At 39.5% G+C, this 17,733-nt stretch overlaps 1 protein-coding gene across 10 annotated transcripts in view; it reads left to right on the top strand.

Moving 5' to 3' along the window:
- BRCA1 (BRCA1 DNA repair associated) overlaps positions 1-17,733 on the top strand; it is a 59,181-nt gene that overhangs the window by 30,879 nt on the left and 10,569 nt on the right. For 6 of the 10 annotated variants that reach the window (XM_086687403.1, XM_086687402.1, XM_025917666.2 and 3 more), the window contains exons 12-17: positions 3,235-3,406; positions 8,444-8,570; positions 10,767-10,957; positions 12,162-12,472; positions 14,924-15,011; positions 17,178-17,255. In XM_086687403.1, coding sequence (XP_086543529.1) covers positions 3,235-3,406; positions 8,444-8,570; positions 10,767-10,957; positions 12,162-12,472; positions 14,924-15,011; positions 17,178-17,255 — 967 coding nt within the window. The remainder of the gene's footprint in view (positions 1-3,234; positions 3,407-8,443; positions 8,571-10,766; positions 10,958-12,161; positions 12,473-14,923; positions 15,012-17,177; positions 17,256-17,733) is intronic. The other 4 variants (XM_086687405.1, XM_086687406.1, XM_025917667.2 and 1 more) reach the window with 1 other exon arrangement.

Below are 17,733 nucleotides of genomic sequence, written 5' to 3'. Positions count from 1 at the left end.
CACCAATATTCTTCCTGCCCTACAGGATTGCCATGGCGACAAAATGAATGAAAAGACTAAGGAGGCCTTTTCTCTGCAACTCCTAGGTGGATTTGGGGCCCTGTCAAACTTTCACCAGTGCCTTTCACCTTTTTGTCCCTTGTGTTTTAAGGTTGTAGGTTCCAGCTTCTAATTCTGTTGGGCTTAGCTATAGTGCATTAGATTTGACATTCAATAAACTACCCCTTTGTTTTTCATATTCCCGATCTTCTTCCTAGAGATGTGTCTACTTGTTCAAGATTCATTTTGCAAAATGTTTTTATCAAGAATCTTCTCAAAACAGAGCTAGTCAGTTTTCACGGCTAACTGAAATTTAAAGTAACAGACAGGCAAAATGATGGGAGCAGGATCTTTTCCCTCCAACTGTTTAACAGAACTAAGAAGAACTATATAGGAGATAGAGAAACCTAATTTGGTACCATTTAATTTTTTTTAACATTTTATTTATTTTTGAGAGACAGAGAGCACAAGCAGGGGAGAGGTAGAGAGAGAGGGAGATTCAGAATCTGAAGCAGGTTCCAGGCTCTGAGCTGTCAGCACAGAGCCCGATGCAGGGCTCAAACCCACGAACCGTGAGATCATGACCTGAGCCAAAGTCAAACACTTAAGTGACTAAACCACCTAGGTGCCCTGTTTTTTTTTGTTTTTTGGTTTTTTTTAATTAAAGACTGATTAACTATACTCATTCATTAGTTCATTTCTGCATTAAACGTTTACTGAGTACTTACTACTTGCTAGGCATTAGGAATACAAAAATGGTTAAGAAGGATTCCACCTATCAAGAAGGGTCCTGGGGTGCCTGGGTGGCTCAAATCGGTTAAATGTCGACTCTTGATTTCGGCTCAGGTCATAATCTCACCGTTTGTGAGTTTGAGGCTGTCAGCACAGAGTCTGCTTGGGATTCTGCCTTCTTCTCTGCCCCTCCCCTGTGCTTATGCACGCTCTCTCTCCCTAAAGAATAAATAAACATTTAAAAAATTAAATAAAATAAAATTTAAGAAGGGTTCAGTATTCCACTTTTGTATACTAGTGTGTTAGCCAGTGAAGTAGTGAGGGATCATCTGTTCCTGGTAGTAGATGTATTCTTGGTGGGGACTTCTGAAGGGGCCATCTGAGCTGGGCCTTGAAAGATGAGAAGAATTATTACATCAATAATAAAGGGAGGCAGCAATCAAGGCAAAGACACAGAGGCCCGATATGTCCAGAAAGCACAAAGTTGTCCTGTGTAACTGGAAAACAGGGCATATGGGTGGTTTGGGGAAGTAATAAAAAATCAGAGTGTGAAAGGCCTTTTGAATGCTATGCTTAGGAATTTGGGCTTTATCCTGAGGGCAATAATGAGTTTTAAAGAACTTCCACAGTAATGCAGCTGTATTAAAAGAGATCAGAGTAGCATATACTGGGAATAGAAAAGAAGAATAGGGGTAATTCCAGAAACATTTAAGAATTAGAATTAAAAAAAAAAAAAAACCCTCAGTAACCAATTTGGTCTTGGTCTCCCAAATGTGTCTGGGCAATTACCTACAAGGGAATTTAGGTTATAAAGTGATTCCTTTGGGAAAACCCAAAGGCAAGCTCTCTAATTACAATTCTCCCATTACTATTTTTCCTGATTTTCTAACGTATTTAATGGCAACAGAGAAATTAGATGTGGTCGTCATGGCAGAAGTGACTAATACAGCTTCTGAAGCTTGTCAGATACCTGTGTATGGTTTCATTCCAGATTTACTGAGGCAGTTCCCATGGCCAGGGTTTGACAGAACTACCCACAAGCACCACGTGGTGGCAATGGCGCTGCTGCAGACTTTGGCAGCAAGGCATCTCGGGGCAGCCGCGGAAGCCTTTGTGACGCTGGGAGCACATTTTCTGGTCAGAAACATCTGAAAACTATGAACACAGTGTAGCAGGAGAAAAGTAGATGGTTTGTTTTTAGTAGAGGGCAAAGTTCAAGGATCAGAAGAGAAGGAGGGTCAAACAATCTGTGTTTCCCTGGGGTTTGCTGGCAACCATAGATGTTCCTTCAAATAGTGATGAAGACATGTATTTTTTGCAAGGCTCCTCACTTACCAAATACTTTGCTTATCAAAAACCTAAGACTTAGCAGATACCTTCTTAAAATGGAGAAATAAACATCAGAAGTCCCATAAGCAAGAAGAGCCATTATCTTGAATTAAAAACAGTAACAGTCCTTATAGGATTTCCTAAGGTTCTTTCTGCTAAATCCTTCCCTCTAGCGGGTCCTTGTCTCTTGTGATCTCTTGGTACCCTCTCTGGATCCAGAATGGCAACACCACGAGGGCTGTAAGCCCCTGGAACAGTGCCTTGCATATAATAGATGGTCAGCAAATGGTTGTTGAATGAATAGATAAACCAGTCAATTAGCTCTTTGCTCGCTCTTTTGGAAACTAAATGTTCAAAGAATCCCAGAAAAGGAAGAGTCCTCATAACCAGAAGGCAGACATTACTATATGGACTAACTCAAATCTCTTGTAAGTCCCACAGCACCAAGTCTGTGAAACATGGCCTGGGTAAAATGTTACAGAATCTTGCTAATTTTAAATATTGAAAGCGGGATGAGCACTGGGTGTTGTATGGAAACCAATTTGACAATAAATTTCATATATAAATAAAAAAAAAAAAATATTGAAAGCATTTGAATATTTTGGTTTTTTGCTCCCTAGCTTTATTTATTTATTTTTTATTTTTTTTGATGTTTGTTTATTTCTGAGACAGAGCATGAGTGGGGGAGGGGCAGAGAGACGGAGACAGAATCCGAAGCAGGCTTCAGGCTCTGAGCTGTCAGCACAGAGCCCGACGCGGGGCTCAAACTCACAAACTGTGAGATCATGACCTGAGCCCAAGTCGGCCGCTCAACTGACTGAGCCACCTAGGCGCCCCATTTGCTCCCTAGCTTTAAGAGAAAATAACCAACGTTGAAAGGGCATCACAATAAAACAAGTCTGTTTGGGAGAGTTTGAGGCATTTTTTCCCTGCTCTGACATCATTCTGAAATAACTTCATGGGCCTTAATTGTAGGAATATGGTTGGATGAAAAGGTGTTCAACCAGAACTCATAATTCCATTCAAGATGGTTTCGGTTTCCATGCTAAAATTAATTGGTGTGACATATTCCTGCTGTCTGGCAAGTTGCTAAAAGAGTGTGACTTTCTTGGTGTCATTTCTTAATGTTTGTAGCAGAGGGATACCATGCAAGACAACCTGATCAAGCTCCAGCAGGAAATGGCCGAACTGGAAGCCGTGTTAGAGCAGCACGAGAGCCAGCCTTCTAACAGCTCCCCTGCCCTCATAACAGATTCTTATGCCCCTGAGGACCTGTTCCATCCGGAACAAAACACATCAGAGAAAGGTTTGTAATATTGGCCAAAGCAAAGTTTTTCCCCTCCCAAAGTGTGGGCCTAACTCCAACATTTTATGTTCTTTGCTCAGCATAGGTTTGCTGAGTCACTCCATGGGTAATTTTATTTTGAGCCTTGGTTCTAGTCCCTGCTCACAACTAATTTGCCTTACAAGGTAACCAGGACAGTCATGAAGTGTCACTGTCTGAGTACCCACAATGAGGAGAAGCTATGAGGAGCCCATAGGAAGCTGAGTGAGTTGGGGGAGATTGGAAATAGGAAACTCCATCATTCTAGAAAACATGAAAAACAAGACTCATCCCGTATAACAGTGGTGTCAGATCCCAAAGCCCTATTTAATGTGCTTTCCAATTTTGAGAGACAGATGTCCTAGGTGTCAGGAATTGCACCATGATCCACAGAAAGCCTAGTTATGTGGGAGAGTCCGGGAGACTCAGAACTTAACAGTGTTCTAGTGATCAACAAGACCACAAGACCTCTGAGAGAAGACATTTAGAATAACAAAGCAGGTTGGGATTGATCAGAGCTGACTTCCTGTAAGAAGTGAGCACAGAGCTGAGGAATAATGTGGTGTAAATGAAGGAAAGTGAGATGAAAATTTGAGTTTTTGATTGGAGAGAATCTTGTGGAAGACAGCACATCGGGCAGGTTTTAAATAGGGGCAGATCTGCAGACACAGAGATGAGAGGCTATGCGTAGGCACGGGTGCCACAGAGGGTGTTGCTGCTTCGGGACTGGCAGGTGTGGTGAGCCCTCCCAAACTGGTCTTCCCCACTGTCTCCATGATACCCACCCAGCTAATTTAGTGTGCAGGTCCCTTCTTTGTCGCTTCCTTCCCCAGTCTGGCTGGGGGCCTTAGGGCCTTCCTTTTCATCTTTCTAGGAAATCAAGTCTTAATTCTCCAGAATACTATGGCTCCGATCCCAGAATGCGCCTTGCAGTATGTTCATGTTCAGGGAGAAACAGTAGCTCATGCATGAGAAGCTGGGAACTCTGTTGCTATGGCAGTGGTTCAAAATGTATTTCCTTAAATGCTTTCTTTGTAACTGTACCTTCATTTAGTTCATCTCCCAGATAACGAAGCCCAAAGTCTCGTCCCCAGCACGGTTCTCTTCTTTGGGGTGCTTTCACTATCTTCAGTCTAAAAACAGACTAGACTTTCCATGTTAATGCACAATGCAGAAAATGTTACTGTCTGGCTTTGAATATGTGTGTAAATCTACTGTCTCCTCTTTGACAGGAGGTGGGGTTGTGCATTTATTTTTTCCTGAAGATCTTCAGATGACATGTTTCTTGTGGCTTGCTTTCTTTCATTTTAAAATTTCATAAATGCTGTATTTTTATACATTCTAGTATACTATGGATTTGAAAACCTTTTTTAAAAAATATTTATTTTTGAGAGAGACAGACAGACAGAGGATCTGAAGGAGGCTCTGCACTGACAGCAGAGCCCCATGTGGGACTTGAACTCACACACCATGACATCATGACCTGAGCCAAAGTCAGGCGCTTAATCAGGTGGATGGGTAAATGTTGAGAGGATAGGATGGAGGAGAGGCTTATGAAAATTTCCTGGCTTGGGACACCTGGGTGGCTCAGTCTGTTGAGCATCCAACTCTTGCTTTTGGCTCAAGTCATGGTCTCAGGGTTGTGGGGCCGGGCCCAACATTGGGCTCTGTGCTCAGTGTGGAGCCTGCTTGAGATTCTCTCTCTCTCTCTCTCTCTCTCTCTCTCTCTTTCTCTTTCAATTAATTTTTTTAAAGAGTTTAAAGAAAATTTCCTGGCTTAAAAGAAAAAATTCCTTGGGCACCTTGCTGGCTCAGTCAGCAGAGCATGCAACTCTTGATCTCAGAGTTCGGAGTTCAAGCCCCATATTGGATGTAGAGATTACTACGAAAATAAAAAGAAAAAAGTCCTTTCTCCCAGCTCCACAGAGAGTGTCCTCCATGATCTCTTTGGCATAACTGGAATATGTTGTACAAATTGCTCAAATGCTACTTATTTGATCTTAAATTACTGAGCAATGCTCAGTAAGATCTACCATAAACCACCATATTTTTTATTGTAACTTTTACCTCTCTGACATTTCCAGCCCCACTTTCCCCTGTTATACTGTTATTTTTTCATAACCCTTATTAGCTTTTAATTATACACAATTTGTTTTGCTTACTATGTAGAGTTCCTCCTTACCTCCCACTAGAGTGTAGATTCCACAGGGCAGAGAACTCTTAGAACATAGTAGTCACTCCGTAAGTGTTTTAATTTGCATGATTAAAACCCTGAAACACACCCCAGACTTACTGAAAGGAGATTTCTGGATATGATTTCTGGAATTTTGTGGCTTTATTTCTGAAAGAGTATGAGTATCAACTTAATATCAATTCAAGTTTTGTGCCTTTTCCTTTCTTAAATTGGTGTGAGGTGAACTGAAATTCAAGCGAGCTTCTTGATCCTGGGAAGGGTATTTTGTTTACCTTTAGCTGTACTGACATCTTTTTTAATAGACTTTTTATTTTTGAATAGTTTTAGGCTTATAGAAAAATAGCAATGATAGTACAGAGAGTTCCTGCAGGAATTCTGCCCCTTATCTAGTTTCCGTTTCCCCTAATGTTGTCATCCTACATTATATGGTGCTTTTATCAGACCTAAGAAGCCAACATTGGTACATTGCTAGTAACAAATGGAACTCTAGACTTATTTGGATTTCACCAGTTTTTATTTTTAAGATCCAGTATCCTTAAAGATGAAGAAAGCTCCTTTTGTAGGATCTTTACATCAAATGTCCTGCCCTCAGCGTAGATCTGCCCTATGGTTTATCTAGGGGTCATTCCCAAGTCTGCATATTTTTGTGCAAATGTATATCCTTACCCATTATAAATTATGTGTACTTTTCCTCTACAAGTAAAGCTATTTCCTATCAGGTACTTTTTTTTTTTTCCAATTACCTGTCATTCATAAAGCAAACATTATCATTTGTAAGATTATAACCTGTTATAGCGGAAGTGATTTTCAGACATATCTGAGCTTTTCCGTCTGGCAGTACGTTCATTTCCGGAAGCACTTGTTCAAAATTCTTAGGTCCCTGCCCCAGAAATTCTGAATCAGTTGGCATGGATGGGTTATGTACTTTTTAAAACTGAATTTCATTGTAGGTTCTATATTTTGTAGTTTATCATTTCTTAATATCTTTCCTTTCTCCCCAATGTCTTTTCCTTTGATTTCCCCTCCCAATACTTTGCATAATGCTTAGCACATAATAGTAAGTTTATTAAATGTTTGGTCTAGCCCATTTCCCTAGCCATGAAGAATATAACATGTTAAGACCCCCCAGAGGAGGGGGTGATTTAAGAGGGACTATTCCAGGACTTGGGCTCTGGATCTTGTGTTTATGAAATACGGATAAAGGAAGAAGAGCAAAAGAGTTTTGCCCCGTGTTTTTTATGTACTGTTGAGTTATTGAATCCTAACTCAGGTTAGCTTCATTTCTTTGTAGCTTGAGCCATATTGTATTGAGAAGAGCAACTCATATGCCAAACGTTCAGGCAGTGGAATGACTTTAACATCTCTGTTTGTGTCTGAAGCTCCCCCACCCTGCTCTGTACCCTTTCACTTTTTTTGAAACCACACACTACCTTTTCTCAATTATCACCCTGGACTTGGGAGGGAATGATACCTGAATTAAAAAGCTTTACATACACAGTTGGAAGAAAAACCTGCTGGTTCATGGTCAGACTCAGCTTCCTTTCAGCAGTTGGGAGTTCTTGGGTTCCTAGAAATGTACAGGTCCAGAAAAGATGCACATGAAGGAAACTATAAATAGTACATTTGAGGATTAGATTTCCCTCCAGGCTACCCAGTGACTTAAAACACAGGTTAATTAATACAGCCTTTTGTTTAAGTTTTTCTGCCTTGATTTATGCATTGTAGCTTTTCTAATAAAGGCTCAAAATAAATTACAATTGTCAGTGACTTTTTAGTGGGTAGAAAACATTTGTAGGGGCGCCTGGGTGGCGCAGTCGGTTAAGCGTCCGACTTCAGCCAGGTCACGATCTCGCGGTCCGGGAGTTCGAGCCCCGCGTCGGGCTCTGGGCTGATGGCTCAGAGCCTGGAGCCTGTTTCCGATTCTGTGTCTCCCTCTCTCTCTGCCCCTCCCCCGTTCATGCTCTGTCTCTCTCTGTCCCAAAAATAAATAAACTTTGAAAAAAAAAAAACATTAAAAAAAAAAACATTTGTAATTTTAAGTATTTGCTTTTGCTTTTTAAAGATTTCTGCCTTTAAGGCATTTCCTAGAAAGCAGTGCTACAAGAATACATTTGGAGGAATTAATAAATAAAAAAAATGCACTAACATGCCAGAACTTTGCCTTGGGTCTGTTGTATGTTTTTTCCTTTCTGGTGCCATTTCATCATTAGTTCCATAGATTACTTCAAGGTTCCTTATCAGTCAGCACCTTGGTTTTTGTGTATATATTAGTTTTGTTTGTTTGTTTTTTTGTTAGTCATTGCAAATGGAGAGCAAACTGTCACCTGGTTTTTCTTTCTCATCTGACCATTCCCGTCTTAATTCCCCATACATACAAAAAGCTCAAACCCCCATCCTCTAGTCTTTGATGTGGAGCCAGTAGGGAATGTGCTTTGTGCTTTCCAGTACTTTCTCTTCCTTGTTATCTGAGGGGATTTCAGAATAATTTATTTTGCTGCACAGATAAAAATTCATTTCCTATTCTTGTTTCCTTATCATCTAGGGCCAAAAAATATATGTTTTTTGCAGCCTCGTCTCAGCTGGATATCTTCATTTACTCCTGTCTTGAAGTGTGTCCTTTATTGTCATTACTATTTTTTAGTCATTTTGTTTCATTTGGTGCTGCATCACTTATGTTTATAAAATTCTGTCTGATACACTTGTTTTAAAACTAATTTGACTGTTACAGATTGCTGCTTTTGAAAGAATCGATATCCTCACCTGAATTATCACCCTTAAGACTGAGCAGTAAAGTAGATTTCTTTGTTTTCTTATTCCATTTAAAGCAGTATTAACTTCAGAGAAAAGTAGTGACTGCCTTATAAGCCAGAATCCCGAAAGCCTCTCTGCTGACAAATTTCAAGTATCTCTGGATAGTTCCACCAGTAAAACTAAAGAACCGGGAATGAGAAGGTAAGCAGTAATAAATGTCAATTTGTGGTTTCTAAGTAACATCTTTACTTATATTGAGCTCTTATTAAGTTTTTTCACCATACTGCTCTAGTTTTTTGTAAAGAGCCATTTCTGACCTCTCATTGTTCCAGGACACTCTTGTTTAATTGTATGTAGGTTTTCTGGGTCTATACAAGGCATGAGCTACGAGATAAGAAATGCACGATCTGTCCCTCCTGAAGGTTGGAATAAAATTCAGAACTGAAAGCTAAACAAGCCTGAGGGTTGATGGTATTCTTCTCCAAGGCAGCCCTTGCCCTAATCAAAGTTTTTGTCTCTCTAGAAAAAGTTTAGCTATTGATTTACCCAGGAAAATTCAGAATATCTTTAAAGGGATGTCTGTTCAAATCATTATTGAGATAAGACTGTATAGCACTTTATCTACCTTCTGGTTGGATCTTTACAATACTACAGGGGGAGAAGGACAAGTTTGGACTGTTATTCCTACTTGATAGTTCAGGACAGAATCTCAGACCCATTAGAGTCCTGCACCTCACCACTCTAGGAAGGAAAAGAAATCATATATTTTTTTAATGTTTATTTTTGAGAGAGAGAGTGTGTGAGTGAGACAGTAGGAGAGAAGGAGATAGAGGATCCAAAGTAGGCTCTGCACTGTCAGCAGAGAGCCCAACACAGGGTTCGAACTCATAAACCGTGAGATCGTGACCTGAGCTGAAGTCAGATGGTTAACCAACTTCACCACCAAAGTACCCCAGGAATCATATTTATTGGGTTCCTACTGTGTATACATATATTTTTATTTTTTATTTATCTTTCTGAAAATAGTGATAACTGTCAATAATCTAATCATACTATCTTTCAAGCCTCTTGAACTGAGGATATATTTTTGAGGCTGGGAGACTTACATTGTGGCTTTTACAGAGGAGACAAAGGTCTGGCCTCTATAGGCACTAACTCATGTTTAGAGGTAATGACCTCATTGCCACATTTTATCAATTGAGCTAACCATCCATTTAATATTTAGACTAAGGGACACTTGGGTGTCTTGGTTGGTTAAGTGTCTAACTCTTGATTTCAGTTCAGGTCATGATCTCACAGTTCATGAGTTCAAGCCCTGTATAAGGCTCCATGCTGATAGCAAGGAGCCTGCTCGGGATAATCTGTCCCTCTCTCTCCGTCCCTCTCCTGCTCATGCTCTCTTTCTCAAAAATAAATAAGTAGACTTAAAAATATATATATTTTAGACTAAATATTTCTATACCTCCTTCCCCTCTTCCCCAGTGTACCCTCCAGAGTCTTCTATTAAAGAACCTAGACATTGATTGAGCATCCTCCCTTTACAACTCAGGTTTTGCTCATCTTTAATCCACAGGGCCTAGTTTTATTGCCTGACTTGTAGTAAACCCCACCCAATAATTATTTAATTGACAATTATTTAATGTATGTTCATTGTTAATTTATATTATTATATTATGTCATAATCGATTATATTATTTTAATTCTATAACCCATTATAATTATAATAATTTTATGATTATTTTAATTATTAACCATTGTTTATTATTTAAAGACAAGTATAAATGATGCATTTGAGTATTAATTCTTCAAATCTGTTAAGTGTCCTTTAAATCTGTTGATAAGTATCTTATTCTGCAAAGTCCTAAACACCTGAAAGAGCAGAGGAATAAACCACTGAGTGCATATACTCTTCTAACAATACTTTATAGCTGGCTTTGGTTTTAGAATGGCTTTGGACATTGAAAAGGCAGGAGGTAGGGATGCTTCTATGAATTCTGCTAAAACTGGGTAGAAAGAATGAGTGTAGAAATGTCAAAATTAATCAGCTTTGTATTTTTGTGAGAGATCTGATTGATTCTGAAACATCCATTTGGACTCACATGGAATAGTGGATAGAATTTGAGCGAGGGACACAGAAATTTGCTGACATGCTTTTAAACAGCTGAGACATATACTGCCTTGGCCCAGACCCTAAGAGGAGATGTTGTCTGTCAGCCCTGACATGTTGGCAGGCATCGTGGATCCAGACTTCTGGGCAGTCACTCGGGTTCTTTTTCACTAGTCATTCCCCGTCTCTCTGGCAGTAAGCTGTTCGACTTGTGCTTTCGCTGCCCCGGAAGTATGATGAGCCCTTTCATAAGCTGTGCTGGCGCCTTTCTCCTTTCATCCTTCTTCTAGGTCTTCTCCTTCTCAATCCCGGCTGTTAGATACTAGGCAGTGTGTGCGCAGCCACTCAAGCAGTCTTCAGAGCACAAACTGCCTGTCTCAGAAGGAGCTAATTAAGGCTGTCGATGGGGAAGAGCTACAACTGACTAAGTCAGAGCCCCGAGATTTCATGGAGCAGTCTTATTTGCCAAGACAAGATCTGGGTAATATTTTATCTGTTCTAGTGGAGAAAACACTTCTGTTTTACTCTGTATATGTGCTGCCGAAGCGAGCACACTTCTGTTTTACTCTGAATCTGACCTAAAGATATTTCAGTTAATCAACTTTTCAGATGTCTAGCATGTGTAGTCTATCATGAGGGCTTCTGTTATACTTAAACCCATTTTAGAAAAATTGCTTCAATGTTAATCCGAATTTACATGAAAATTATTGCAGCTGTTAATATATCTGTATTGGTTTAGCTCTAACAGTTTTGAGAATGGGAGAGTCTTGTGTACTGTAAATATTTTATTTCAACTGTTAAATAAGAATTCTAGGGTCCTAGGGTACCTGGCTGGCTCAGTCAGTAGAGCATGTGACTCTTGATCTCAGGGTTGTGAGTTCAACCCGGAACTCAGATATGGTGGACACAGAGATTACTTAAAAAAAACAAAAAAAAGAAAAAGAAAAAAAAAAAGGTAAAAGAAAAGAATTCTAGGGCCCTAGGATAAAGTTTTCGGCCTGCCCTTTTTTGAAAAATGAGTCAAATCTCCACAAAGTAAGCTCTTATTTTATGAGTTAATGAATATAAATGACTAGGTATTTTATGCCTTATAAATCACTATAACTGAATGGTGTGTTTTATGGCTTATAAATCAAAGTTTTTTAATCAGTAAAGAAAGTTTTAAATTAGTCCTCAAAAACACATTATCATGAAAGGTACACTTTGGTACCTAAATGTAGTATTTGGCCATGTTCATTAAGGTCATTTTAGGAATCTCATGAATTCTGTGTAGCTATGCTTACTTCCTTATGGAGTGACATTTTCTGAAATGTTTAGGAATGGTCTCCTGTTTTTAATTTGGTAAGGGTATCTGATGATTTATTAAGTCAAGAAGACAATGATGTTGTGGATAAAGAAACAAAAATCAAGTATTAGTTTCTTTTTTCAAACTTATTCTCCTCCCTTACAAAAGTACTATATGTTCTTTATGTTCATTGTTAAACAGTTGGAGAATGTAGGTAATAAAAATTCGAAAGGAATATTTAAAATTACTTGTATTCCTGTTATTGGCAATGAAATGCTGTTATATTTCTTTAGTCTGTTGACTTAAACTTTCATTTTTAAAATACAGAATTATGATGAATACTATTTATAATTCAAATTCATTGTCATGTGGGTTAAACTTCTTTCCTCATGCCTTTCAGAAGGAACCCCTTACTTCGAATCTGGAATCAGCCTCTTCTCTGATGACCCTGAGTCTGATCTCTCTGTGGACAGAGCCCCAGAACCAGTTCATGTTAGCAGCATGCCAACTTCAACCTCTGCCTTGAAATTACCCCAATTTCAAGTTGAAAAATCAGCCAGGAGTACAGCTGCTGTTCATATTACTAATACTGCTGGGTATAATAAGAGGGAAGACATTGAGGGCAAGGAGAAGCCAGAAACGATGTCTTCAACAAAAAGAGTCAACAAAAGAATATCTATGGTGGCATCAGGCTTGACTCCAAAAGAATTGGTGAGTGTATCCATATGTATCTCCCTAACAACTGAGACTTCTTAATGTAGTACAAATAGTTTTAAATAGGTACTAGCAGTGAATAACCTATGAGGAAAAATCTAGGTACCAAGAACAATTCGATGTAATTTAATTTCCATTACTGATTTCTGATCATTGGACCTAGATAAAGCTATAACATAGATTATTTTGTGTATATTTACTTAAGTAAATAATCATTAATATTAGCAGCATGTTGTAGTTTGGGATATAACATAGAACTTTTTAATTTTAATTTTTTTTATCTAAAAAAGCAAGTAGGTATAGTATAGTGGGGTTTTTAAAAAATTGTTTTTGAAGTTTATTATTTTGAGAGACAGAGCGAGCAGGGGAAGGACAGAGAGAGAGGGAGAAAGAGAACCCTAAGCAGGCTCCACACTGTCAGCACAGAGCCTAATGTGAGGCTTGAACTCACGAACCGTGAGATCATGACCTGAGTGGAAACCAAGGGTCGGTCGCTTAGCCGACTGAACCACCCAGGCGCCCCTGTATAGTATAGTTTTATTCCCCAGAGGAAACACCTTGGTTTACATCTGAGTGAACTTATGAGCATAATGAACTAAATCCAAAGTGGTTCCAAGCAAACTGCCAGATAGTGGCTTTTCTCCAGGGTTTGTCTCTATCTTGGCTTCTAACAATTATTCAATAGCCTGCTCTGTCGTTTCTACCCTGTAGCACCCTTCCCTCTAATTTGACATGTCCTTAAAATACCACTGAAATCTTGTTGCTCCTTGGGCTGAGTATAGATTTCAGACATCCTAGGACATTGACCTTCTTGTAGTTAATCACCTTTGGTATCCTTTCATAATAAAATAATTGAGTGAAAAAAAAAATAATTGAGTGAATATTTCTTTAAAATCATAAGATAACACACCAGCATATCAGATGGATGCAATGTGGGTGCCATTTATTGCACACTGAGAAACGACTGAGTCATTCTTAAGTATCTTTCTTACTATATCCTTCCTAGGCTAAGAACCATTTCTCATCCTAACTTCTCTATTGGTAGTGGCTCAGCATAATATTCTGTGTGGCCAAATGTATCTCACCACCAAAAGGTAAAATAAGCTGTGTCTGCCCTAGTAGATACGACGAATAAATTCTCATCAATAATGCTAGGGTTCCAATCTCACAAGCACGTGCCCAGATCAGCTATTTGCCCTGAAAATTCATACCTGTGCCTGTTTATATTGTTCTTGATCATTTGCTTATGCATCTAGAATTCCCATTATTCATTGAAAATTAGCATTCCATCCTCCCTTGTTTTGTCAGTTCAGCTTTTCAGAGAAGGCTAAAATGATCTAATCTTTTCTTGCCATGGACAATTCGGAGCTGCACATTAGACTGTAAGGGACTCGGGTACGTCTTGTCTTTAAACAAGCAAAGAAGAAAACTTTTCAGCTCTATTCAGACTTGCTGAAGTGTGGTAAATTTATTATGAAAGCTGCTGACTGTAGTACACATGATTAATTCTGGAGCCCATATTAAGATGATCTTTTCAGCAGTTGCTCTTCTAACTAAACACTGTTTCAAGGCTGGGATTTCAACAATTAATCAGTTCAGAATTGCTAATGATCCTGGCAGAGGGCAGTGGCAAAAGGGGGAGGATGTCATTAGCTTCTCTAGCCTCCCTTTTTCAGTGCCCTGTGGCAGTATGGAGTGAGGCAGCTTGAAAGAAAGATGGCCTGATCTCTGTTGCAGGGTTGTGCAGCACATAAATATTGACATGGATGGCGATGGCTTGTAAATGATGGCCCTTGGTAAACAAAGTGGTTTACTACACATTAGCTACTGATTGTGTCAACCGTGTCCATAACGGATCTGGTTAATTCCTTTTACTGCCTATTGATTTTTATTTGGTTGATAGATAATAGCTAGAAGGCTTTAGCTTCCTTTTGGGAAGCATATGAATCTCTTCCAATCCTTATCCTTAAGAGAAATTGATGGTTTTTACACTGACCTTTAGAAGCATCTTGCCTTGAATGTTTTGTAACTATCAGAGGGTTGAATCAGGTTTTTAAGCCGCATATCTGTAGCGTAACTTTCTGAACAGGCTGGTTACCTCTTGGCTTACGAAGTGTAGGCTGATAAATCTAAATTATAGTAGCGTATCGCTCTGCAAAGAAACTGTCTTAGGGTATCAAATGATAGCTGCTATTAAAGGGAAAAATTATTATTTTGAATCCTGGGTTGTATTTCCATGGCTACTAGCACAGACTATTTTAGAATTTTTCCCTCTGATTTATACATAGTTTTTATTAAATTGCTATTTATTTTGGGACTTCAGGCATGTTAGAATAAAAGGGGTATACCTTTTGTGAGGAAAATGAAGACTCAAAGCTAGGGTAACTAATAGTCTGAGCTCTGTACAAGAGGTAATTTATTATGATGTAATATTTGATTTGATTTCAGGTGCTTGTGCAGAAGTTTGCCAGAAGACACCAAATCACCTTAACTAATGTAATTTCTGAAGAGACTACTCATGTCATTATGAAAACAGGTATACCAAGAGCCTTTCCAGAGCATGTTGCATAAAACCACATGAAGAAATGGGAATATTTGTTCAGCATAGCATGGCTGGCAGTCTTCCAGTAGTCAGCCAATTATTTATGAGAGAAAAATAAAAGTTTTGCTACTTCCTGGTCCCCTTTTGTTTGGGTTAAGATTTGGAGAATCAGGAGCCCAAACGATGAACCACTTCTAGTCCACTCTGCCTGGACCACACTGTGTGAAGGGCTTTCTGATAAAGCACAGCCCAAGTCCTGGAGGAACAAATGGGGCAAAGAGGAGAATGAAGCGAGCCTGCGCTCAAAATCCAGGCAGTTGGAAACGCTAGCTCCCTGTCCACTCTGTCTCCTACTTCTACTCCGCACACCCAGTTTGAGTGTGGTTGGGAGTTTTTCCGGATCCAAGTCCACTGTCAGTTCTGAGGTAGCCTAGCATAGGAAACAGGAAAAAGAGAAGGGGAAATTCATTTGTCCTACACCTTCCCCTCTTCCAGTCTTAATTATGGCTTTTGTGATAACGGAGACCTCAGGCTTTGAACTAAATCTAAGTAAACATTTCAGGGCTGCTGAAAAAGCTCATTTGAAATTGGGCCTTATTAATAGAAGCCTAGTGTCCAGAACAAGCGAAGTGAAGATCCTGACCCCCCCACCGCATTCTCTGCTGGAGGGGCTGCCTGGAAGGTGTGTGCTCTGCTTTGAGCACCATACTTCCTTTTGAAGCTGGTCACTGACAGACTAGAGTGTTTACCCAGAGGTACATGATGAGGATGGGGGAAAGGAATTCAAAGCAGTGTCATCTGAAGAACAGGTGAAGGAACGGAAAGACTTAAGGGAACAAGACAGCTGTCTTCCAATATTGGAAGAGCTGATTTCTGGAAGAGGAGGTGGACTCACTTGTTGGGCTCCAAAAAGATGCAGATTGGAGTTCAATTCTCAAAGCCTGTCTCGCAAAACTGACTCTCTGGAAATACAGTGGTCCTCTCCAGGGTGTTTCTGTCATGTAGCTGCAGGCACTTGAGCATAGGGTCCAGACTCCTTGGCAGGGACACATTGCCCTAAAACCTCTAAGATCTTAGGTTTCTACTGTACAAAGACCGTACCACAGGGTAAGAGGATAGTGCTCACAGGAATCAAGTGCCACAACAAGATACTTTGAGCGAAGTAACATTTTAGAGATGGATGTCAGTAAAGTTTAATATAGCTTAAGCTAGCTATAGTTGTGGATCAAAGCTGCTGAAAGGTGAAAAGAAAACTTTAAAATGTATATTAAATCTAAAGTAGTTCGGTCTTTAAACTCAAAGACAATAAAACATTTGCTACTTTTAACCTAAAAAGGAGCTAAAATTTCTGGGTTTAAAGCATATTACTAAATCAACTTGTACAACAGGTAAAAAGCTCTAAAATTTGAAGAAAAAAAAGGGCTTTTAAAAATCTGTGAAGGATTCTGGGAGAGAGAATGGCTATTGCTTCTACTGGCAGATGGCCTACTGTGTTTAGAATTTAGTTAAATACATTTCTCCTGTTTAAAACTAAGTGTTCTTTCCTCAGTTTGCTTAGTTCTTAAAAGGAGGCCTTTGAAATGCTAAGAAAAACAGAACTGATTCTTCAGCTACTACCTTCTGAAGTACATAGAAAAGACAAAAGCTGTGAAAATAGTCTATTTTTCCTGTGCCTCTCAGGGGACTTAGAAATTAAGGGGTTAGGATTCCCCGGGTAGAAGTTCTGGGTGGTGAAACCTTGTCGCTTACATGGACATTTCAGATTCAGGATTTCAATAATGCTGCTTTTGTCTCCTTTTGCATTTTGCCATCCAGTAAAATAGATCTTCCCTAGCCACGTGTATCAATACTACTGATAAGGGTGATTTCTTCAACACAATGACAGTCGTCTTTAGCCAACGTTGGCACCTGGAAGATAGAGCAGACCTTTCCTGTGGTCTCAACCTCCTATCAGCCTTTCCCAGGCCTCCAAAGATGCACACTTGCTGCTTATAATTAGGGTGCTTCTGGCCTCTGAGCCTATCACCTGGGCTGTCAGAATCCTCAATCCGGATTGATCTCAAGTAGCATAAGTTGCTAGGGGCACTTTAGCTTCTTAAAGCAGAACTTGCTGATTTTTGTTTTCACCTGCTAATCCTTTGGATGTTTTTCATCCTGCAGATGCTGAGTTTGTGTGTGAACGGACACTGAAATATTTTCTGGGTATTGCAGGAGGGAAATGGGTAGTTAGCTATTTCTGTAAGTACAATATAATGTCCCCCCTCCTCCCTTTAACACCTCAGAATTGCATTTTTACACCTAACGTTTTAACACCTAAGGTTTTTGCTGATGCTGAATCTGAATTACCAAAAGGTCTTTAATGGTAACACTAAACTAGCTTTATCTTGAATGCATATCTCTTTGTTCCGGTAAAGCTGGTGATGTTGGGGAAAATGGATTTCTTTTTATAACTAATACGACCTAATCTGCTCCTAGCAATGTTAGCATAGGAACTAAGGATTTATTTAATAGCAGGCAGAAATCCATGTGCAGCAGGCACTTTTATAATGTTTAAATTAAGCCACCACTGTGTCTCCAGAAGGAAATCTATTAAGGGGCTATTGCTTTAGAGAGAGGACCTCTACTCAGTGTTGCCCTCTGTGCTGTACGGTATCGCTTCACCATCCACCTCCATGAAAAGAGCATGTTCTTCTGCCTTTGTGTGACCTGTGTTTTC

The sequence above is a fragment of the Puma concolor genome, chromosome E1, assembly GCF_028749965.1.
Source record: "Puma concolor isolate L17-30 chromosome E1, mPumCon1.1.hap2, whole genome shotgun sequence".
Classification (NCBI taxonomy): Eukaryota; Metazoa; Chordata; class Mammalia; order Carnivora; family Felidae; genus Puma; species Puma concolor.
The sequence above is the reverse complement of the archived record's forward strand: the minus strand, read 5'-3'. Positions and strand labels throughout refer to the sequence as shown.